The sequence below is a fragment of the Manacus candei genome, unplaced genomic scaffold, assembly GCF_025592945.1.
Source record: "Manacus candei isolate 608988 ecotype Guabito, Panama unplaced genomic scaffold, ASM2559294v1 h1tg000076l, whole genome shotgun sequence".
In the NCBI taxonomy this organism is placed as follows: domain Eukaryota; kingdom Metazoa; phylum Chordata; class Aves; order Passeriformes; family Pipridae; genus Manacus; species Manacus candei.
Genome location: NW_026138124.1, coordinates 2,855,932 through 2,872,789, shown reverse-complemented (window position 1 = coordinate 2,872,789; position 16,858 = coordinate 2,855,932). Strand labels below are relative to the sequence as shown.

At 49.1% G+C, this 16,858-nt stretch overlaps 1 protein-coding gene across 1 annotated transcript in view; it reads left to right on the top strand.

Moving 5' to 3' along the window:
* Nucleotides 1–16,858, top strand: part of LOC127481042 (S-adenosyl-L-methionine-dependent tRNA 4-demethylwyosine synthase TYW1-like) — a 96,392-nt gene that overhangs the window by 957 nt on the left and 78,577 nt on the right. Inside the window, exons 2-7 of the mRNA XM_051809875.1 lie at nt 864–1,012; nt 1,650–1,790; nt 2,302–2,403; nt 3,538–3,732; nt 5,095–5,376; nt 6,379–6,501. Coding sequence (XP_051665835.1) covers nt 864–1,012; nt 1,650–1,790; nt 2,302–2,403; nt 3,538–3,732; nt 5,095–5,376; nt 6,379–6,501 — 992 coding nt within the window. The remainder of the gene's footprint in view (nt 1–863; nt 1,013–1,649; nt 1,791–2,301; nt 2,404–3,537; nt 3,733–5,094; nt 5,377–6,378; nt 6,502–16,858) is intronic.

Below are 16,858 nucleotides of genomic sequence, written 5' to 3'. Positions count from 1 at the left end.
GATGGACATCCCCTCAAGCCTTTGAGCTGGTAATGTGAGTAACAGCCCAGGGGAAAAGTAGGAGAACAGTTTCCAGCCTCCTGGGAATGCTTGAATTCTGTGCTTTTGTCTGATACTTGCAGAAATGAGGTCTGAGGGGGCTGCAGGTGACAGTAGGAGGGTGTCAGCTGGGTTTCTCACTAAATAAGTGTCACAAACCAGCCCTTTTTAAGCACCTGAATGTTTCCTATGAAATAGGTGTTCACAGGCACCACACAAGCTCGTTCCTGGCTGGGGTGTTCTGTACCTTGAATGTACTGAACCAACTTGTAACATCTCAATTGTTCCAAGTCAAACTTCACTTGCACCACACAATTCTGAGAAAGTGCTTCCAGTTGAATGCAGGTTTCAGTCTGCCCTTGAAACTCTGTTTGTAATCAGTGTAATATCTAATGTGTGTAAGCAAGGGTTGGGTTCAGCAGCAAACTGTTGAGGTGATTCCCCCTTGAACTGGAGCTTTCTAGTTCCAGAGATCTGCACTTGTGTCAAACTAAGGCTGGTATGATCCAGTGGATGTTTCAAAAGGATTTTTTACTTGCACAGCTCAAATATTTTCTGCTTTTCCTTATAACAGAGGTGCCCTATAAAGAAAAAATCCAGAATATCCAGACTCAGAATCTAAAATATTAGCTTGGAGCTCAGCTGATGCACCTGAGGAGGTGACGGCTTCTTGATTCAGTTTTAATGCCTTTTCTTTAGCCAAAACCTGTTTTCTGCAGAGCCTGGGGAGTAGCTGATGCCATGATGAGACTGTGGGGACTGTGTGGTTGTTTTCTGTGTGCTCATTCCATATTCATACTGTCGGAATCTGTGACTTATTCCAGATTTAGATGTCTCAATGGATACGTGGAGCTACTTCCGTACTTGCCTGGCGTCCATATGGCTGCACAGATTTTACATCTACTCTGCTCTTGCTTTGGGGATCAGCCTTTGGATTGTCATTCAGTTCACCACCACCAAAACCAAAAAGAAGGTAACAACCTGTCAGCACTTTTGTCTGAGGACACCCCAAAACCCCGTGAGTGGAAGTGAGGAGCTGCTGGGTGAAGGCACCCACTGGTGCAGTGAAATGGGCCCACCCAGAGTTTTGCAAATCCCAAATGCTCTTTCCTTCATGTGGATATAATGCTCAGTTTGGATTCTTTTATGTTTGAGAGTCACTAAAAGCCCCTGTTGCTCTGATTTTGGAGCAGATCTCAGCTGGACACTTCTCATGTTGTGTCTGTCACTCCAAGGAAATCCCTCTGCTTGTGCCCGGTGTTTTTACCTTTGTGTTTCCAGTGATGGCAGTGACAAGGTTGGACTGACTGGTTTTAGGATGGGAGTGGGATTGGGCCATTCAGGAATTGAAAACCTCCTCCTGCAGGTGGTTGAAGTTCTGCTGCAGGAGTCTGGGAGGCTCAGCTGGATCCTTTTATCTCCCAGATATTGGAGCATGGCCTGGGTCAGGGAAACACTTCCTGCTGTGTTTGTCTGGGTGTGAGAGGAACCCAAATGCTGTTGCATTTGTGCAGTGCTGACAGTCTGGCCACAGGATTTGAATTTTAAATGCTTTTGGTTTGACATCACTTGCAGAGGGGATGGAATTTGACACAGCTCCTGTTTCATAGGGTGAAAAATCCAGTGGGAATCCCACTTCCTCCAAAGGAACAGAAGACAAGCTGGTAAATGGATGTGCCACCCCTCAGGCAGAGGAGGTGTATGTTGCTGGGGTAAAGATCTTCTATGGCTCTCAGACTGGCACAGCAAAGGTATCAGTTACTTTTGTTCCACATTTGTGAAATAGATCTGAAATATCATTGGGATTCAAGTATGTTGCTTGTCTTAAAACACTGCACTGGGTACAAATCTGAGAGTTCATTAGGAGGTTCATTAGCTCATTACAAGTCATTGCCCAACACAAAAGATAAGTGAAAATTCTATAAAAATAACATTTTCCCCCCTCCTTTTAAGTGGGGCCTGCAGGATATTGATTATGAAGCTTACAGTATAATTTTAGTTTGCCAGCAGGTCTTCATAGAAAGAGGTACTGGTTTTGATGCTTCCTCAAAAAGAAATGCCATTTGTGTGTGGAAATGTAAAGCCATTAAAATTCATGGGAGTCTCAGCCAGTTACTTCATGTTTTTAATGTGAGGAGTTACAGGCCCAGTGTCCAGGTCTCCCAGCACAGGAAGAACACCTGAGAGGTTTTGTGGCTGAGCACAGCAGGGCTGGTGTGGGTTGAAGGAATTGGTAACTTCCTCTATGTTTCTTTTTTCCAGAGATTTGCCAAAGCTCTGGCTGAAGCTGTTACTTCCCTTAATTTGCCTGTGGAAGTCATTAACATGGGAGACTATGACCCAGATGATTGTTTAGCAGAGGAGGTGGGTATGGCATAGATAGGAATAATAAATACAAGTTTTTTCCTGGGATTCTCAAGGCTGTTTTCCTCATTTATTTCTCTCCTGTTCTCCTGGAAATCCTCAAAGCTGTGTGTTGCAAATTGTTTCCCTGCTACAAAAGCAAGTGTAGCCCATCAGCCCTCAGCAGAAAATACCAAAATTTTGGAAATTACTGGGAAAGCATCACATAGAACATTTTGAAGCTGACAGTGACCTTGTATGAGCCAGTTCTGTAACTCGGGGGTGACAGTGGCTGCACCAGGTCCCCTGTTCTCTGTGTGCACCTGGGGAAGGGTTTAAAGCCAGAACAAGCAGCTGGTGTGCTTCTGCAGCTTTTATAGGCTTACAAGTTAGAAACTCCTTGTGAGGTGTTTGGAGTAACCCTTGATGAGTTTTTCTTCTGTGAATATTGATAGTTTTAATTAATCCTAACAAAACTTTTTGGTTGTATCTCCCTGCATGTGGGAACTGCGTGTTGGAAGTTCCTGAGGTGGAAGTTTCAGTGTGAGTTGTCAGCACTGGATCCTGCCCCTAACAAACCTGGAAATGGGAGGTTGGGAAGTTTTAGATATTTATCCATGGGGGGCTATGGTGAAGGAGTCTGTAGTTTTAAATATTTATCCATGGGGGACTGTGGTGAAGGAGTCTGGTCAGGAAGCTGCTGAGTGGGGAAGGAGTAATGGATACAAATTGAAAGAGGGGAAATTTAGTTTAGATATTAGGAAGAAATTGTTTTCCTGTGAGGGTGGTGGAACACTGGCCCAGGTTGCCCAGGGGAGCTTGTGGATGCCCCAACCCTGGAAGTGTTCAAAGCCAGGTTGGATAAAGCCTTGAGCAACCTGGTCTAGTGGGAAGTGTCCCTGCCCATGGCAGGGGGTTGGGACTGGATGATCTTTAAGGTTCATTCCAACTCCTTAACATTGTGTGATTCTAGGAAGATGTCCCATTCTGCTCACTGTGTCCCTGTCCAGGGGACAGGTCATTCACCACCACTGGGATTGTCACCTGCACCATCCCATCTTGTCTTTTGGTTCCTTCCAGCTGCCTCTTTTCCTGATGTCAGGGGTTTTTGATAACGCAGTGATCTTGTCTCTCCTGTTGTGTCCCTGTGGGCAGACAACCAGCAGGAACATCTGTGTGTTCCTGGTGGCCACGTACACGGATGGGCAGCCCCCGGAGAGCGCGGCCTGGTTCTGCAAGTGGCTGGAAGAGGCAGCCAACGACTTCCGCGTCGGGAAAACCCACCTGAAGGGGCTCAGATACGCCGTGTTTGGCCTGGGGAACTCGGTGTATGTGGATCATTACAACACAGTAAGTGTGGCCCCTGTCCTTCCTTCTTGGTTCCTGCTCCTCTGAGAGCCTCAGCTGGATGAACTGCTTCAAAACTGAGCGGTGCTGGTGGATTGGGTGGGAATTGCAGCTGTTGGCAGACTTGAGGGACTGGGTTTAGGGCACAAGTAGAATTACAGGATCATCGAGGTTGGAAAAGACTTCCAAGATCATTGAGTCCAACCTGTGCCCGATGCTAACCCTGTCCCCCAGCCCAGAGCACTGAGTGCCACCTCCAGTTCTTCCTTGGACACCTCCAGGGATGGGGACTCCACCACCTCCCTGGGCAGCCTCTTCCAGTGCCTGACCACCCTTTCCATGGAGAAATTCCTCCTGATGTCCAACCTGCCCCTCCCCTGGCACAGCTGGAGGCCGTTCCCTCTCCTCCTGTCCCTTGTTCCCTGGGAGCAGAGCCTGACCCCCCCCCAGCTCCCCCCTCCTGTCAGGGGGTTACAGAGCCAGAAGGTCCCCCCTGAGCCTCCTTTTCTCCAGGCTGAGCCCCCCCAGCTCCCTCAGCTGCTCCTGCTGCTCCAGCCCCTTCCCTGCACACCCTCCAGCCCCTCAGTGTCCTCTTGTCAGGAGGAGCCCCAACCTGCCCCCCCAGGATTGAGGAGGTGCCCCAGCAGTGCCAGCACAGGGGGACAGTCCCTGCCCTGGTCCTGCTGCCACACCACTGCTTGTAGAAGCCAATGCCATTGGCCTTTTTGGCCACTTGGACAGGGCAACTTTGAAGCAATTGTGCTGCCCTTTTAAATGGGGAGTCCCATATGCACTGGGAGATGTGGGAATACACCTGGTAAACCCTTGCTGAGTTCATTTCCCAGCTTGGAAAACTTTCTGTCAGCACGTGAGGGTACAGGACTGTAAATGTTCTCACTTGCTGCCTTCTGGTTTACAGGGCTTTCCTCAAACTTGGCTACTTTGTGTGTTGTGGATTTTAGCTTTATTCCCTGATGCAGATTGTGGCAGTATCTTTGCCTGGTCATCGGTGTCACCTCACTCATTAAAAATGACATCTCCTGTCTCCAGGTTGTTGTGTTTACAACTGGGGCTACATGAAATGTGTTACACACCTTGAGCAGCAGGCATCACACAGAGCAGCTTGTTCCCAGAGCTCATCCCTTGCCACACCAGTGTGACAGCAGAGGGATTTTCCAACCATCTGAGGGGGTGTGGGGCGTTCAGGCTGCCTTGTGTCTGCGCTGAGGGACTCCACGAGTCCCTGCCCTGCAGTCCTGTGCAGCTGGCTAGCTCTCCTTCCAGGCTTGATCCTTGCTTTTTTCTTAGTTTCCTGCTTTCCTTTGGACTTGGTTTAATATCCCTGCCCCTTTGCTGCCGTCCCAGGTTGGCAGGAGGATGGACAGGTGGCTGTGGATGCTCGGTGCCAGCCGTGTGATGACCCGCGCCGAGGGCGACTGCAACGTGGCACAGAGCAGGCACGGCAGCATCGAGGGCGACTTCCAGGCCTGGAAAGCCAAATTCCTCACTCGGCTCCAGGCCCTCTGCAGGGGGGAGAAGAAGCCCTGCAGTGGGAAGTGCAAGAAAGGGAAGTGCAAATCTCCAGGGAAGCAGAACAAGGAGAGCTCGGATCACGAGCGCGGGGCATCGGAGCACGAGAACACTGAGGTACAGCCACAGTCCTTGAGGCCTCAGGAGTGGGTCAGTGCCCCCTCAGCTTCTCTCCTTCCTCCTCCAGCCCACAGGCATGCTGTGGGAGCCTGACACTTTGTTCTGGAGCAGAGGGGGATGAGGGATGAGAACCCATGGCTGATAATATGTGGAATGAACCATCCAAAAAGAATTAGTGCTGGACCCAGCTTGGTGAGGGTGTCTTCCTCCTGACTGGGGTGAAGTTTATGTTGTGGCAGATGCTCCAGTCTGAGTTCTGGGTTCTCATCAGAGCCTTTGCTTTGTCCCATGGCCAGGTGAAGCATTTAGTTCCCTGGGAGCAGTTAACCTGCTTCCACTTCATCCTGGTGCAGCTTAGCTTGTCTGCCTGCATCCCAAGGTTTTTCCAGAGGCAGCTTGGGGAGTGTTACCTGGGCAAGTCCTGTATTTCCTCTGTATGTATCTGCCTGTATTCATGTAGCTGGAGTGTTGATTGCAGATTTTGAATAAGAAATCTGCAGATTTGCAGATTTTGAATAAGAAATCCTCTTTCCTGCTCTCCAGTGCAAGATCTAGAGCTGCTGTGGCACTTTAACCTTCACTCAAGCCATTTATTGTGGGTTGGGAATGTTTGCTGTGGCCTTGGGGAATTTTGTAGGACAATAAGTGTCTCTTCTGGCTGAGTTTGGGAGTGCTGGCTGCTGCAGGGGCAAGAGGAATAAATCTTGCTGTTACACCAGAGCTGTTTTGCTATACCTTGGATTTGTACAGAAAGAGAGAAACCTTTCTGCTCTGTGGAGAGTTTACCTTGGAAAGCAAATCCCTCTCTCCCTGTTCATTCATCTAGGAGCACTTAAAGGGTTTAAAGGGCTTCAGGCTTCCATGTACATCCTTCAGGTTATTAGTAGGATATTCCTTGTTTTCAGAGGTCTTCACTAATAGTTATCTCACTTAGATAAAAGGTGTTATGTTTAACATTCAGATAAATTCTTAATTGTTTTTCTCTGATCTCTCCCACAGGCAGAGGAATTGTTTGAAACCAGTAGTGAGGAGGAAGCTGATGCTGAGGAAGCTGGAGGCACCAATTCTATCATTGATGTTGAAGATCTTGGCAATATCATGGGCCACATGAAGAAAGCAAAGGTACTGCTGTTCCTGTGGGTATGGAATGGTCAGGTCTTTGCCACTGATCAGTTGGATTGTTTAAAATATTATTGCCTGGATGTGAATCTGTAGGGTTTGGTTGTGGGAGAGTAAAATATGAGCTCTTGGAGAGCCTGTCCCAAAAAGTAACATACTTTGGAAGTGTGCTGGATGTAGGTACAGACCAACTGTGACTTGTTCCCCAAGCAGGTGCTGCAGTGGTAAGGTGTTGTTTTCAGTCTGAGGGAAGATTTACACCAACCTCTGTCTGTAATTACACCTTCCTTACCTTGGGAGCCTCTGCAGTGTGGGCTTCCCACGGCTCTTCCCCAAGATGAGGCCCTGGCACAGGTTGCCCAGAGAAGCTGTGGCTGCTCCTGGATCCCTGGAAGTGTCCAAGGCCAGGCTGGATGGGGCTTGGAGCAACCTGGGCTAGTGGAAGGTGTCCCTGCCCATGGCAGGGAGTGAGATGGTCCTTAAAGTCCCTTCCAACCCCAGCTGTTCTGGGATTCTGTGAAAATACAAGGATTTCCTCAGTGCTCTGAGCTGAGATGGCAGCACTGGGACACCCCAAGCCGGGCCCTGCCTGACAGGAGGCTGTGTCTGGGGAGGGGACAGTGTTACAGGGAGGGCATTGGCATCTCTGTTCCTCACCTTAGGGAGGGGGAAGGAGGTAAATAAAACAGTTCTGCTGTTTGTTACAACCTCTGTGAGGAGAGCAGCCCCACTGACCTGGGGGCAAGGCAGGCTCTTGGGAGGGGACTCTGTCCCTGAATTGGGATGGACTTGTGCACTGCAGCTGGTGAGGGGAGGGTGGCTGACCCTTTGGCTTTGATCTGGAGGGAGAAAGGATCAGTTTTCCCGCTGGAACTGTGGTCCTTTCCCCTCTCCCTCCTTCACTCACCACTAGAGGTCAGCGGCCAACAGGGAACTGCTGAATCCTGGGCCCAGGAAAGGGACGTGGTGACATCCAGCAGTTCTGTGCAGAATTAGGCACTGGCTTTTCACCGACTGACAAAATGCAGCAACACCATGATGGAGGAGTAGAGTAATGCAGGAAAACCACGTGTCATAGCCCAGTTTGTGAATAAAAAGTGAGCACAGCAATAAAATACTTCCTGCTCTTCACTTCTCCAGCTCGTCGTGCTGGTGGTGAGCAGGGCTGAAGTCACTGTGCTGTGGGTTTATACACAGGCAGTGGAGTTCCCTGCTCTCTGTGCCTTTGTTTAAAGATTCAAACCACTTTCTCCTCAGCTTTCTTGCTGCTCTGCTTGGGCAGTGGGAGGCCTGTGTGTTGTACTTGCAATTCTGTAGTAACCTGTATGTGTTGATCAGGTTCCTGTGGCTGTGACCCAAGTGCCTGCCCCTGATCAGAGAGGCAGCTGCTGTCTGAGCACAGACACTGCCCTTGAGTTGTGAGCTGTAGTTTGTCTGAGCACAGACACTCACCTGAAGTTGAGCTGTAGTTTCTGAGCACACTCACCTCAAGTTGAGCTGTAGTTTTTATCTGAGCACAGACACTGCCCTCGAGTTGAGCTGCAGTTTCTGAGCACAGACACTGCCCTCGAGTTGAGCTGCAGTTTCTGAGCACAGACACTGCCCTCAAGTTGAGCTACAGTTTGTGTCTGAGCTCACACACTCACCTCAAGTTGAGCTGCAGTTTCTGATCCTTTGAGCTTTTTCCTTGGAGGAGATGGCAAAGATGTTCTGCTGTGCCAGGTGAATGCTGCCCTCTTGCAAATGGTTAAATCCTGAGGGTGCAAGTGTAGGTGTGGAATTGAAAGTTCACTCTCAGCGTGCCTGGAAGTGTCCTGGCCCTTTGGGATATGAGCTGTTGTCAGCTGATGGACAGGAGGCCCTAAAACTTGGATCAGCTTTTGTCACTGGTGCCACAGAAGTGTGCTGCTGTGGGCATGTCCTTTTTTTTTTTTTTTTGGATTAAATTTAAGACCTTAAAAGCTGTAGTTCTCATTACTGGCCCCTTTATTCCCGTTCTGCATGGCACATCTGCCCAGCTGCAATCCACAGTTCTGGTTTCATGCTCCTGCAACCAGAGCAGGGAATGGAGGAAGGGCTTTCTTGGGGTGCGTGGGGTGATGTGTCAGCATTCCAGGAGGGAGCCTGAGCTGATGGCTGTGCCTGGGAGGAAGGATGGCTTTGTCCTGGTGCTGACTCTGCTGGGGAATGTGCACATGGACAGGTTTGTGCAAACCCTCGAGCTGTGAGGGGACCCCATAGGTGCAGTTCTTTACTGTGATAAAAATGAATGCTGAGGACTGGGTATGAGAGAGCAGATGATCTGCATTTATGACAGTAATTCATCACAACCAGGCTCTCTTGCTGCCAGGCAGGAAGCTGTAGCTGTTCAAATCCATCTCAGTTGAAGTCCCATCCTCTCTTTGGAGGCTCTGAGTTTGTGCAGTGAGAATTTTCCTGTGTCAGGTGAGTTGTGCTCTCCCTTTAGCCATCTTTCCTCTCATGGAATTCTGAACAGTATAAAATTAATCTGACATTTATTTTACGCTGAGGTAACTTGTTGCCCTACAGTAAATCCTTACCCCCACAGGGGTTTCTACCTGAGCTATTCACATACAAGTTTGAGAGAAACTTGTGTGTCTTCAGGGTTATATCACAGGCTGTTCTTCATCCTCAGAGTTACTTGGATTTGGAGTGGGCAGAAGGGTTTCCAGCACGGGTTTTTTGGGTGTCAGTGTTGTGTGGTCACCCCTCTGCACGTGGGGGGTAGAACAGCAGGTCCTGCCTCGTGCAATGTAGACAATTTGAAATGTTTTAAGGCCCAGCTTTGACCTCTTCTGTGTTGCCTCTTGTGTGATTCACTAGCACAGATGGTCATAATTCCTTGTTGTCCTGCCTTTTCTGGGCTGGTAGTGAGGCTGTGGAGGTGAGTGTGACTAATAAATGTCCACTCACATCTCTGCAGGTCATCTTAATTTAATTTTGCATCCATCTCTTGTTACCTGACTTGATGGAAATCAAGGCTGAGTTTTCTTTTACAGGTTTTTTTTTCCCTCCCACATGCTGCAGGCTCTTTGCATTTTGTAAAGTATTGTCAGAGGGTTTGGAGCAGGCCCTGCCTCCTTGCAGTCATTTGGATCAGGCAGGTGGATTCAGGAGTTCAGGGGAATGCCAAAACCTCTCTTCCTGCTTGAGTTGCAGCTATTCCATACTCTCCCTTAGAGAAGAGATGGAGTTTTAAAGAGCTGCTGAGGGTAAAGTTCCACAGTTCAGGGTGATGGTGCCTCCTGCACGTGGAATCTGAGCACAAAAATTTGCCCCAAGGTCGGGTGTGTATTGGTAATACATTCAAATATATTAAATGCCAGCTGATACAACAGTAAATCCCACCCTTAGTGCACCAGATCCTATAATATGTGGTGGTGGTTCTTGGTGGATTTAAGAACTAGGCAGATTTTGAGTTTTACAGTTGGACCACACTTTCCCTGTCCTCCAGAGTTGCTCCCCTGGATGTATTTATCAGATGAAAGTGAACTTTAAAGGGTGTGTTTGTGGCCTGTAAGATGTTATTAATCACAGGGACACCAGTTCTTGCTGCAGATTATCTCCCCCAGCTGGGAGATTGATCTGTCTCTCTAGTTATCACAATCAAGACTCATTCCCAGGGAATGGAATGACTTTATTAACCTTCACATTTGTAAACTTCAGCCGTGAGTAACAGCAACAATAATATCCTAATTCCTTCTTTGTGATGGGCTGGGAAGTAATCAAATGGGCATGTTTTGTTGACACAATTTTGAGATTAATGCTGTTTTGTTCTGAAACAAAAAGGTTAATGATGCAGTATAGATAGAGAGGGGGGTGTTCAAGGAGTTTCTATGTCCATTTGCCCCAGGAGAGCTTTCCTGATCCCCTTTGGCACTGTTCCCCAACAAGTCAGCCATGTCCCACCACTGTGACTGTAAATCCCACCTCTTCCAATGCTCCCTAAGAGCCCCTGGAGTGTGTGGCAGCTGTGGGAGACCAAATGTGGGGTGAAGGAGCTCCTGCTGAAGCTGCCTGGGGTGTGCTTGGAAGGGGGCAGTGGGCATTAAGGGATTTAAGGCACAAGGTTTACAGACCAACTTGGTACTGCAGGTAGAAACTTTTTAAGAGTCTGAAAGAATCCTTAGCCATATTTTAACCAAATAGAACAAAGTTTGGGTGCTTCACTGTCAGTTCAAATGGATGTGCACATTTAGAACCTCTCCAATGGGTGGAAGATTCCTTTGTGACAAGTGAGCTCTTCTCTGCAGCAGCTCAGTCTCTGGATTTTGACCTGTGCTACTCTGGCTCAGAATTCAGTTTACATTTTAAAATAAGCTTTAGAAAAACCAGAATTTAACCTCTTAGGGACCACTTCCAGCATGAAATCTGGATTTGTCACAGGGACACTTCACCCTTCTCCTTTCCTCTGTTCAAATCTTTATTCTCTGGCTATTGGAAAGAACTGTAATTCCTAGACAACATTTCAAGAGATCTTGAGGTTTGCTTTTTCTGAGTAAGGCTTGTGAGTGCCCAAGGGGAAAAAAAAGAAGGGAAAAAAGCCCTAAAAATAACTTTAAAGGTAACCTCTGGCTGGATGTTCTGAGTGTGGTGTGATAGTGGCTTCCTTTGTAAGGGGATTTGAGATCTCTGAATGAAAACTGCTTGCCCTGAGGGTAGATCCCATATCCTGTGTTGTTCTTTAGTGGGTTGTAAATTAATCTGTAATTGGTTGGTGAAGCAGAGCTGAGAGATATAAAAAATGCTGGCAGACTGAAGTGCCCCTTGAGTGTTTGGCTTCCTCTTTATTTGCAGCCTTTTCTTGACCACATCCATTGTTGGAGGTGACCAGCACTGGCCCTGCAGCCCCCCCAGCCCCTCTGCTCAGCATTTTCCACCACTTTGGTGCTCCATTTCTCAGGTGTCTTTTTTTTCCTGTGTGTTTTTTAAGGTTCTTGCCAGTCCAGTGACAGAGATGAGCAGAATTCCACAATTCCATGCAGCAGAGCCCCTCTGCTCTGAGCCAGGCTGGGAGAGCTGGGGGGGTTCACCTGGAGCAGAGAAGGCTCCAGGGAGGCCTGAGAGCCCCTTCCAGGGCCTAAAGGGGCTCCAGGAGAGCTGGAGAGGGACTGGGGACAAGGGATGGAGGCACAGGACAAGGGGGAATGGCTTCCCAGTGGTTTAGATGGGATAGTGGGAAGGAATTGTTGGCTGGGAGGGTGGGGAGGCCCTGGCACAGGTTGCCCAGAGAAGCCGTGGCTGCCCCATCCCTGGAAGTGTCCAAGGCCAGGTTGGAGCAACCTGGGCTAGTGGAAGGTGTCCCTGCCCATGCCTGGGGATTGGAATGAGGTGACCTTCAAGGTCCCTTCCAACCCAAAAAAAGGTACCTGAACTCCATGTCAAGGCTGAGATAGTTGGGGCTGTTCAGCCTGGAGGAGAGAAGATTGTGTGGAGACCTCAGAGCACCTTCCAGGATCTAAAGGGGCTCCAAGGCAGCCAGGAAAGGACTCTGCATCAGGAACTGCAGTGACAGGACAAGGAGAACAGGTTCAAACTCAAAGAGGGGAAATTTAGGTTGGGTATTGGGAAGGAATTGTTCCCTGGGAGGGTGGTGGGGCCCTGGCACAGGTTGCCCAGAGAAACTGTGGCTGCCTCTGGATCTCTGGAAGTGTCCAAGGCCAGGTTGGAGCAGCCTGGAAGATGTGGAAGGTGTCCCTGCCCATGACAGGGGGTGGAACAAGATGAACTTTAAGTTCCCTTCCAACCCACACCGTTCCATGATTCCGTGGTGTTTTGACCACTTGAAAACTTGGTGAGAACTTTTCACTTGAAGTGAAAAACTCTTTTAGTCCTAAACTGTCAGGAAAAGAAATGGTGGAGTAGAGGAGTCTTTTACAGAACCATTTTGAGGAAAATCTCCAAAATATGGTAAGAGTGTGTGCTGCCTGCTTTGAGTGTGAGAGGGCAGAAGAGACTGGAATGGAAAATCTTACTGGTTTTAAGTTGGGCAGTTTGGGACTCTTGTTAAATCCTGTTACCTGGGTCTTAGTTCTGATTTTTATAGCAGAGAAGAAAGGAATAAAATGAAAATATATGGCTCAGTTTTCAAGTCTAAGAAGTCACTTTTGGGTGGACACAGACACATTTTTAGTTTTGACTCTTTGGGTTCCTTTGAAAATCAATCTTCTTTATGGTGTGTCCGAGGAAGTTTCCCAAATCAAACAGCCACTGACAGGCTCTGGGAGCTGAGTGTGAAATGGAGCTGTGGTTTAATGACACCTTGTAAAACCTGCCCTACAGCAGAGCCATCTGAAACCCCCCTGTAACCCTGCAGAGGGATTTTAAAGTTGTGAGCTGAGAGGGTTTTTTCTTGCCCTTGAGGATTTTGGCTGATGTTAAACCTGCAGTGTTGGACATTGTGGGATTATTTATCCTTCTACTTTTCGTGGAAGATGCACAGTGTCCTTTCAGACTGATTCACTTGGATGGCAGCATAAGCTTCTGTCACTGCTTGTCTGCATGAATTTGGGATTTAAAATGATGCTGGATACGTCCAAAAAATCTCAGCACTGACTTCTCAAACAAAGAGAAAATGGAAGATTCCCTCTGTGGGGACAGAGCTGCAGGTCTGTTCAAACATCCTCTCTTTGGGTGGCAGCTGGGATCTGCTGCCTCAGAGTAACACCAGGGACCTTCTGGTGCCCTACAGCAGGGGTGCCCTACAGCAGGGGTGCCCTACAGCAGGGGTGCCCTACAGAAGGAGGGTAGCAGGAGGTAAAGAAACTTTCTGTTACCCTGCCCTATGTAGGGAGTGAGATGTGGATGGAGCTTCCTTCCACTCCCTCATTGAATATTCCAAATGGTTTCTACCCCAGCAGGGAGAAATCTTGCTTCTGGGGTTGGTTTTTTTTCTAATTTTTTTGCTATCAGTCAGAACTTCTCAAGGACTTTCCCCATTTTGAAGGGACCCTACAAGTAAGATGGGGAGAGACTATTTCCAAGGGTCTGGAGTGGCAGGACAAGGGGCAATGGCTTCCCACTGCCAGAGGGCAGTGTTAGATGGGATACTGGGAAGAAATTGTTCCCTGGGAGGGTGGGGAGGCCCTGGCACAGGTTGCCCAGAGAAGCTGTGGCTGCCCCATCCCTGGAAGTGTCCAAGGTCGGGTTGGACAGGACTTGGAGCAACCTGGGCTAGTGGGAGGTGTCCCTGCCCATGGCAGGGGTGGGACTGGATGGTCTTTACAGTCCCTTCCCACCCAAACCATTCTGGGATGATTCTATGGTTTAAGGGCCACTTCTTGACAGCACAGGCCATGATTTTTACTTCTGGCCAAGCCACCTTGTGTTTCAGTCCTGGTGAGGTGATGGGTTGCCCCGTTCCATCTCTCAGCTCTTCGCTTTGGTTCAGGCTCTTGTACTTCACTGGGCAGCAGTGGTGGTGTGGGGACGTAGCCTGGGATTATGTTGACTCTGGCAGCTCTTTTTAATAAGATTTTCTTGCTGTTGGGCTGTTTGCTGGTTCACAGCTCACTCAGGCCAAGTTTCCAGCATTCATCTTTGTGTTCCCTGTGAAGGCTCCAAGCCCTTTCTGCTGTGAGTGACAGCAGGGAGAGCGGGGTGGCTGTGGGACTGACAGGGTGTTTATCCACGGGCTGAGTGAGCTGCAGCTCTGTCTGTGCCTGTGACAGCTGGGCTGTGACAGCCAGAGCTCTGAACCTGGAGCAGGACAGTCCACAGAGCACCTCTGCTCCTCTCAGAGAATCCCAGGATGTGCTGAGCTGGGAGGGACCCACAAGGATCATCCAGTCCAACCCTCAGCCCTGCACAGGCCCAGCCCCAAGAGTCACCCCCTGTGCCCCAGAGGATCAGCCAAACCCTCCCTGAGCTCTGGTAGCCTTGGGGCTGTGCCCACTACCCTGGGGAGCCTGGGCAGTGCCCAACCAGCCTCTGGGGGAAGAACCTTTTGCTGAGATCCAACCTGAGCCTGCCCTGACACAGCTCCAGCCATTCCCTGGGTGCTGTCCCTGGTCCCCCCAGAGCAGAGCTCAGTCCCTGCCCCTCCTCTGCCCCTGCCCAGGAAGTTGTGACTGCAATGAGGTCTCCTTGTGCTCCAGAGTATCCCTGTGGAAGCCTGCTCCCTGGCCCTTCTTTTCCATGTGTTTTAGCCTTACAGGAAGGTTGTTTTGTAAGGAAACAAGTGCCATTTCTGTGGGCAGCCTGCTGTCTCATCAACTTCCCAAATCCCCACGTGGCTCTTGCCATCCCTGACAGATGAGCCCCAGGGAGGGGAAAAGCTGTCAGCATTCCTGGCTGTCCTGCTGCCCCTGGAGCTTTGCTTGCTGTGAACTTTAACTCTTCAGTCATGTAATTCATGAACTTTAGTACTTCATTTAACAGCTCCCCAGGGAAACTTTTGCTAATCCTTCCTGCTGCCAGGCAGCCTTTTCCTGAGAGCCCTGCCAGTGTTTTCCCTCAGCTCTGGTTCTGTTAGTCCTGGCTCCAGCCCCTGATGTATCACTGTTTTCCTAATGCTTGTGCCTTTCATTTGTTAAAAGATCCTGGAGCCTTTAGATGGATGAGGCTGTAAATCATGGCAAGGCCAAGGGTTCCCTCTTGTCTGATCACTGAGAGGTTAAGCAGGAAAGAAATTTAGTCAAAATTGGGGTATTCTGGGTCTCATTTTTCTTCTCAGAGTAAAAGCTTCTGGGGGAACTTTTGTTTTTTCAGCCATGGCAAATCAACAAGTAGAGCCATGAGGCTGAAAGTGCTAAATTAAGTTAATTTAGGGAATCATATAGAATGTGTTTGGGTTGGAAGGGACCATCTTGTTCCACCCCTTGCCATGGGCAGGGACACCTTCCACTAGCCCAGGTTGCTCCAAACCCTGTCCAACCTGGCCTTGGACACTTCCAGAGATCCAGGGGCAGCCACAGCTTCTCTGGGCAACCTGTGCCAGGGCCTCTTCACCCTCACAGCCAACAATTCCTTCCCAATACCCAACCTATATTTCCCCTCTTTGAGTTTGAACCCGTTCTCCTTGTCCTGTCACTGCAGCTCCTGATGCAGAGTCCTTTCCTGGCTGCCTTGGAGCCCCTTCAGCTCCTGGAAGGTGCTGTGAGGTCTCCACACAATCTTCCCTCCCCCAGGCTGAACAGCCCCAACTTTCTCAGCCTTTACATGGAGTTTAGGTACCTTTTTTTATTTTTCTCCCCCCTGCAATATTAATTTGCAGGATATTTGATGTAACAAAATAGAAACCAGGGAGATACTGGGCACCTGGACATCCTGGAGAGAGCTCTCCAAGGAGGAGGAGAAGTGGCAGCAGCACGTCCTGTTGGTCACACTGGGATGCAACTGGGGCTGAGTTTGGGAAGCAAATGTGTAGGAAACCCTTTGAAACACTTGGAAGGTGATTTATCCAAGTGGCAGCAGCACCTCTGCCTTGGCAGGGGGTGCTGAGCCCCTTTTTGGGACTGTGCCCTGTGTCAGATGCTCTGGGCCCCTCAGAACTGGGTGCTCTGTGCCCACAGGGGCTGTGCTGCTCTGCCTGGATGGCAGGAAAGGGGAAGAGATTCCTCCTTCCCTTCACCTCCATCTGAGGTTCAGCTGCTTTTATTCAAATCAAACCCAACCCCCTCTCCAGCAAATTGCAGTGGAGCTCTGCTGAGTCCTGATTCCAGGGAATCCGGGTGTATCCATAGGTTTCTCATCTGTAGGTTCTCTTCTTTGGGAATACACACCAGGAGATGACTCTTCATTTTTCTGGCAGTGAAAAAAGGGCCTGAAAAGCTGGCTCTTGTCACTGCTTGCTTGATTTGTTATGGAAAAGCAGGAATTTGCCTTGGATTTACTACAGGGCTCTCTGCTAAATCACCACAACTGGAGAAGTTTGCTCTCTGTGCAAAGTTAACTTTTGTTCTCTTTGCTCCAACCCTAAATAATAGATATGAAAGGTTTATTAAGCAAATAAATACCAATCCCTGGGCTGGGAATTCCCATTTCCCACACAAGGAGTATCTGAAGCCCATCACTTGCCAAAGGGAACGAGTCAGGGATTGCAGCTCAGGGAAAAACACAGGATTGTTTTGTTTACAGGCTTTGACATCAGGGTGTGGGGAGGGAAAATTATGATCATCTCTGGGAGGGGAAAAATGATTAGTGAACTGTATTTCTGCTCTGCCAGAATGGGATTTTAGGTGCCTTTATTCAGGCCCTGCAGTGACAGGGAGGTAGAAATGCAAATGCTTTAAATGCAGAAAGACTCCTTCCATATCTGGAGAGTGTCTTGGGTGGGATGTCTCATTTGGAATTAAATCAGTTTGCTGCATTTTAAATGTTATGATGTGCTCCCTAATGT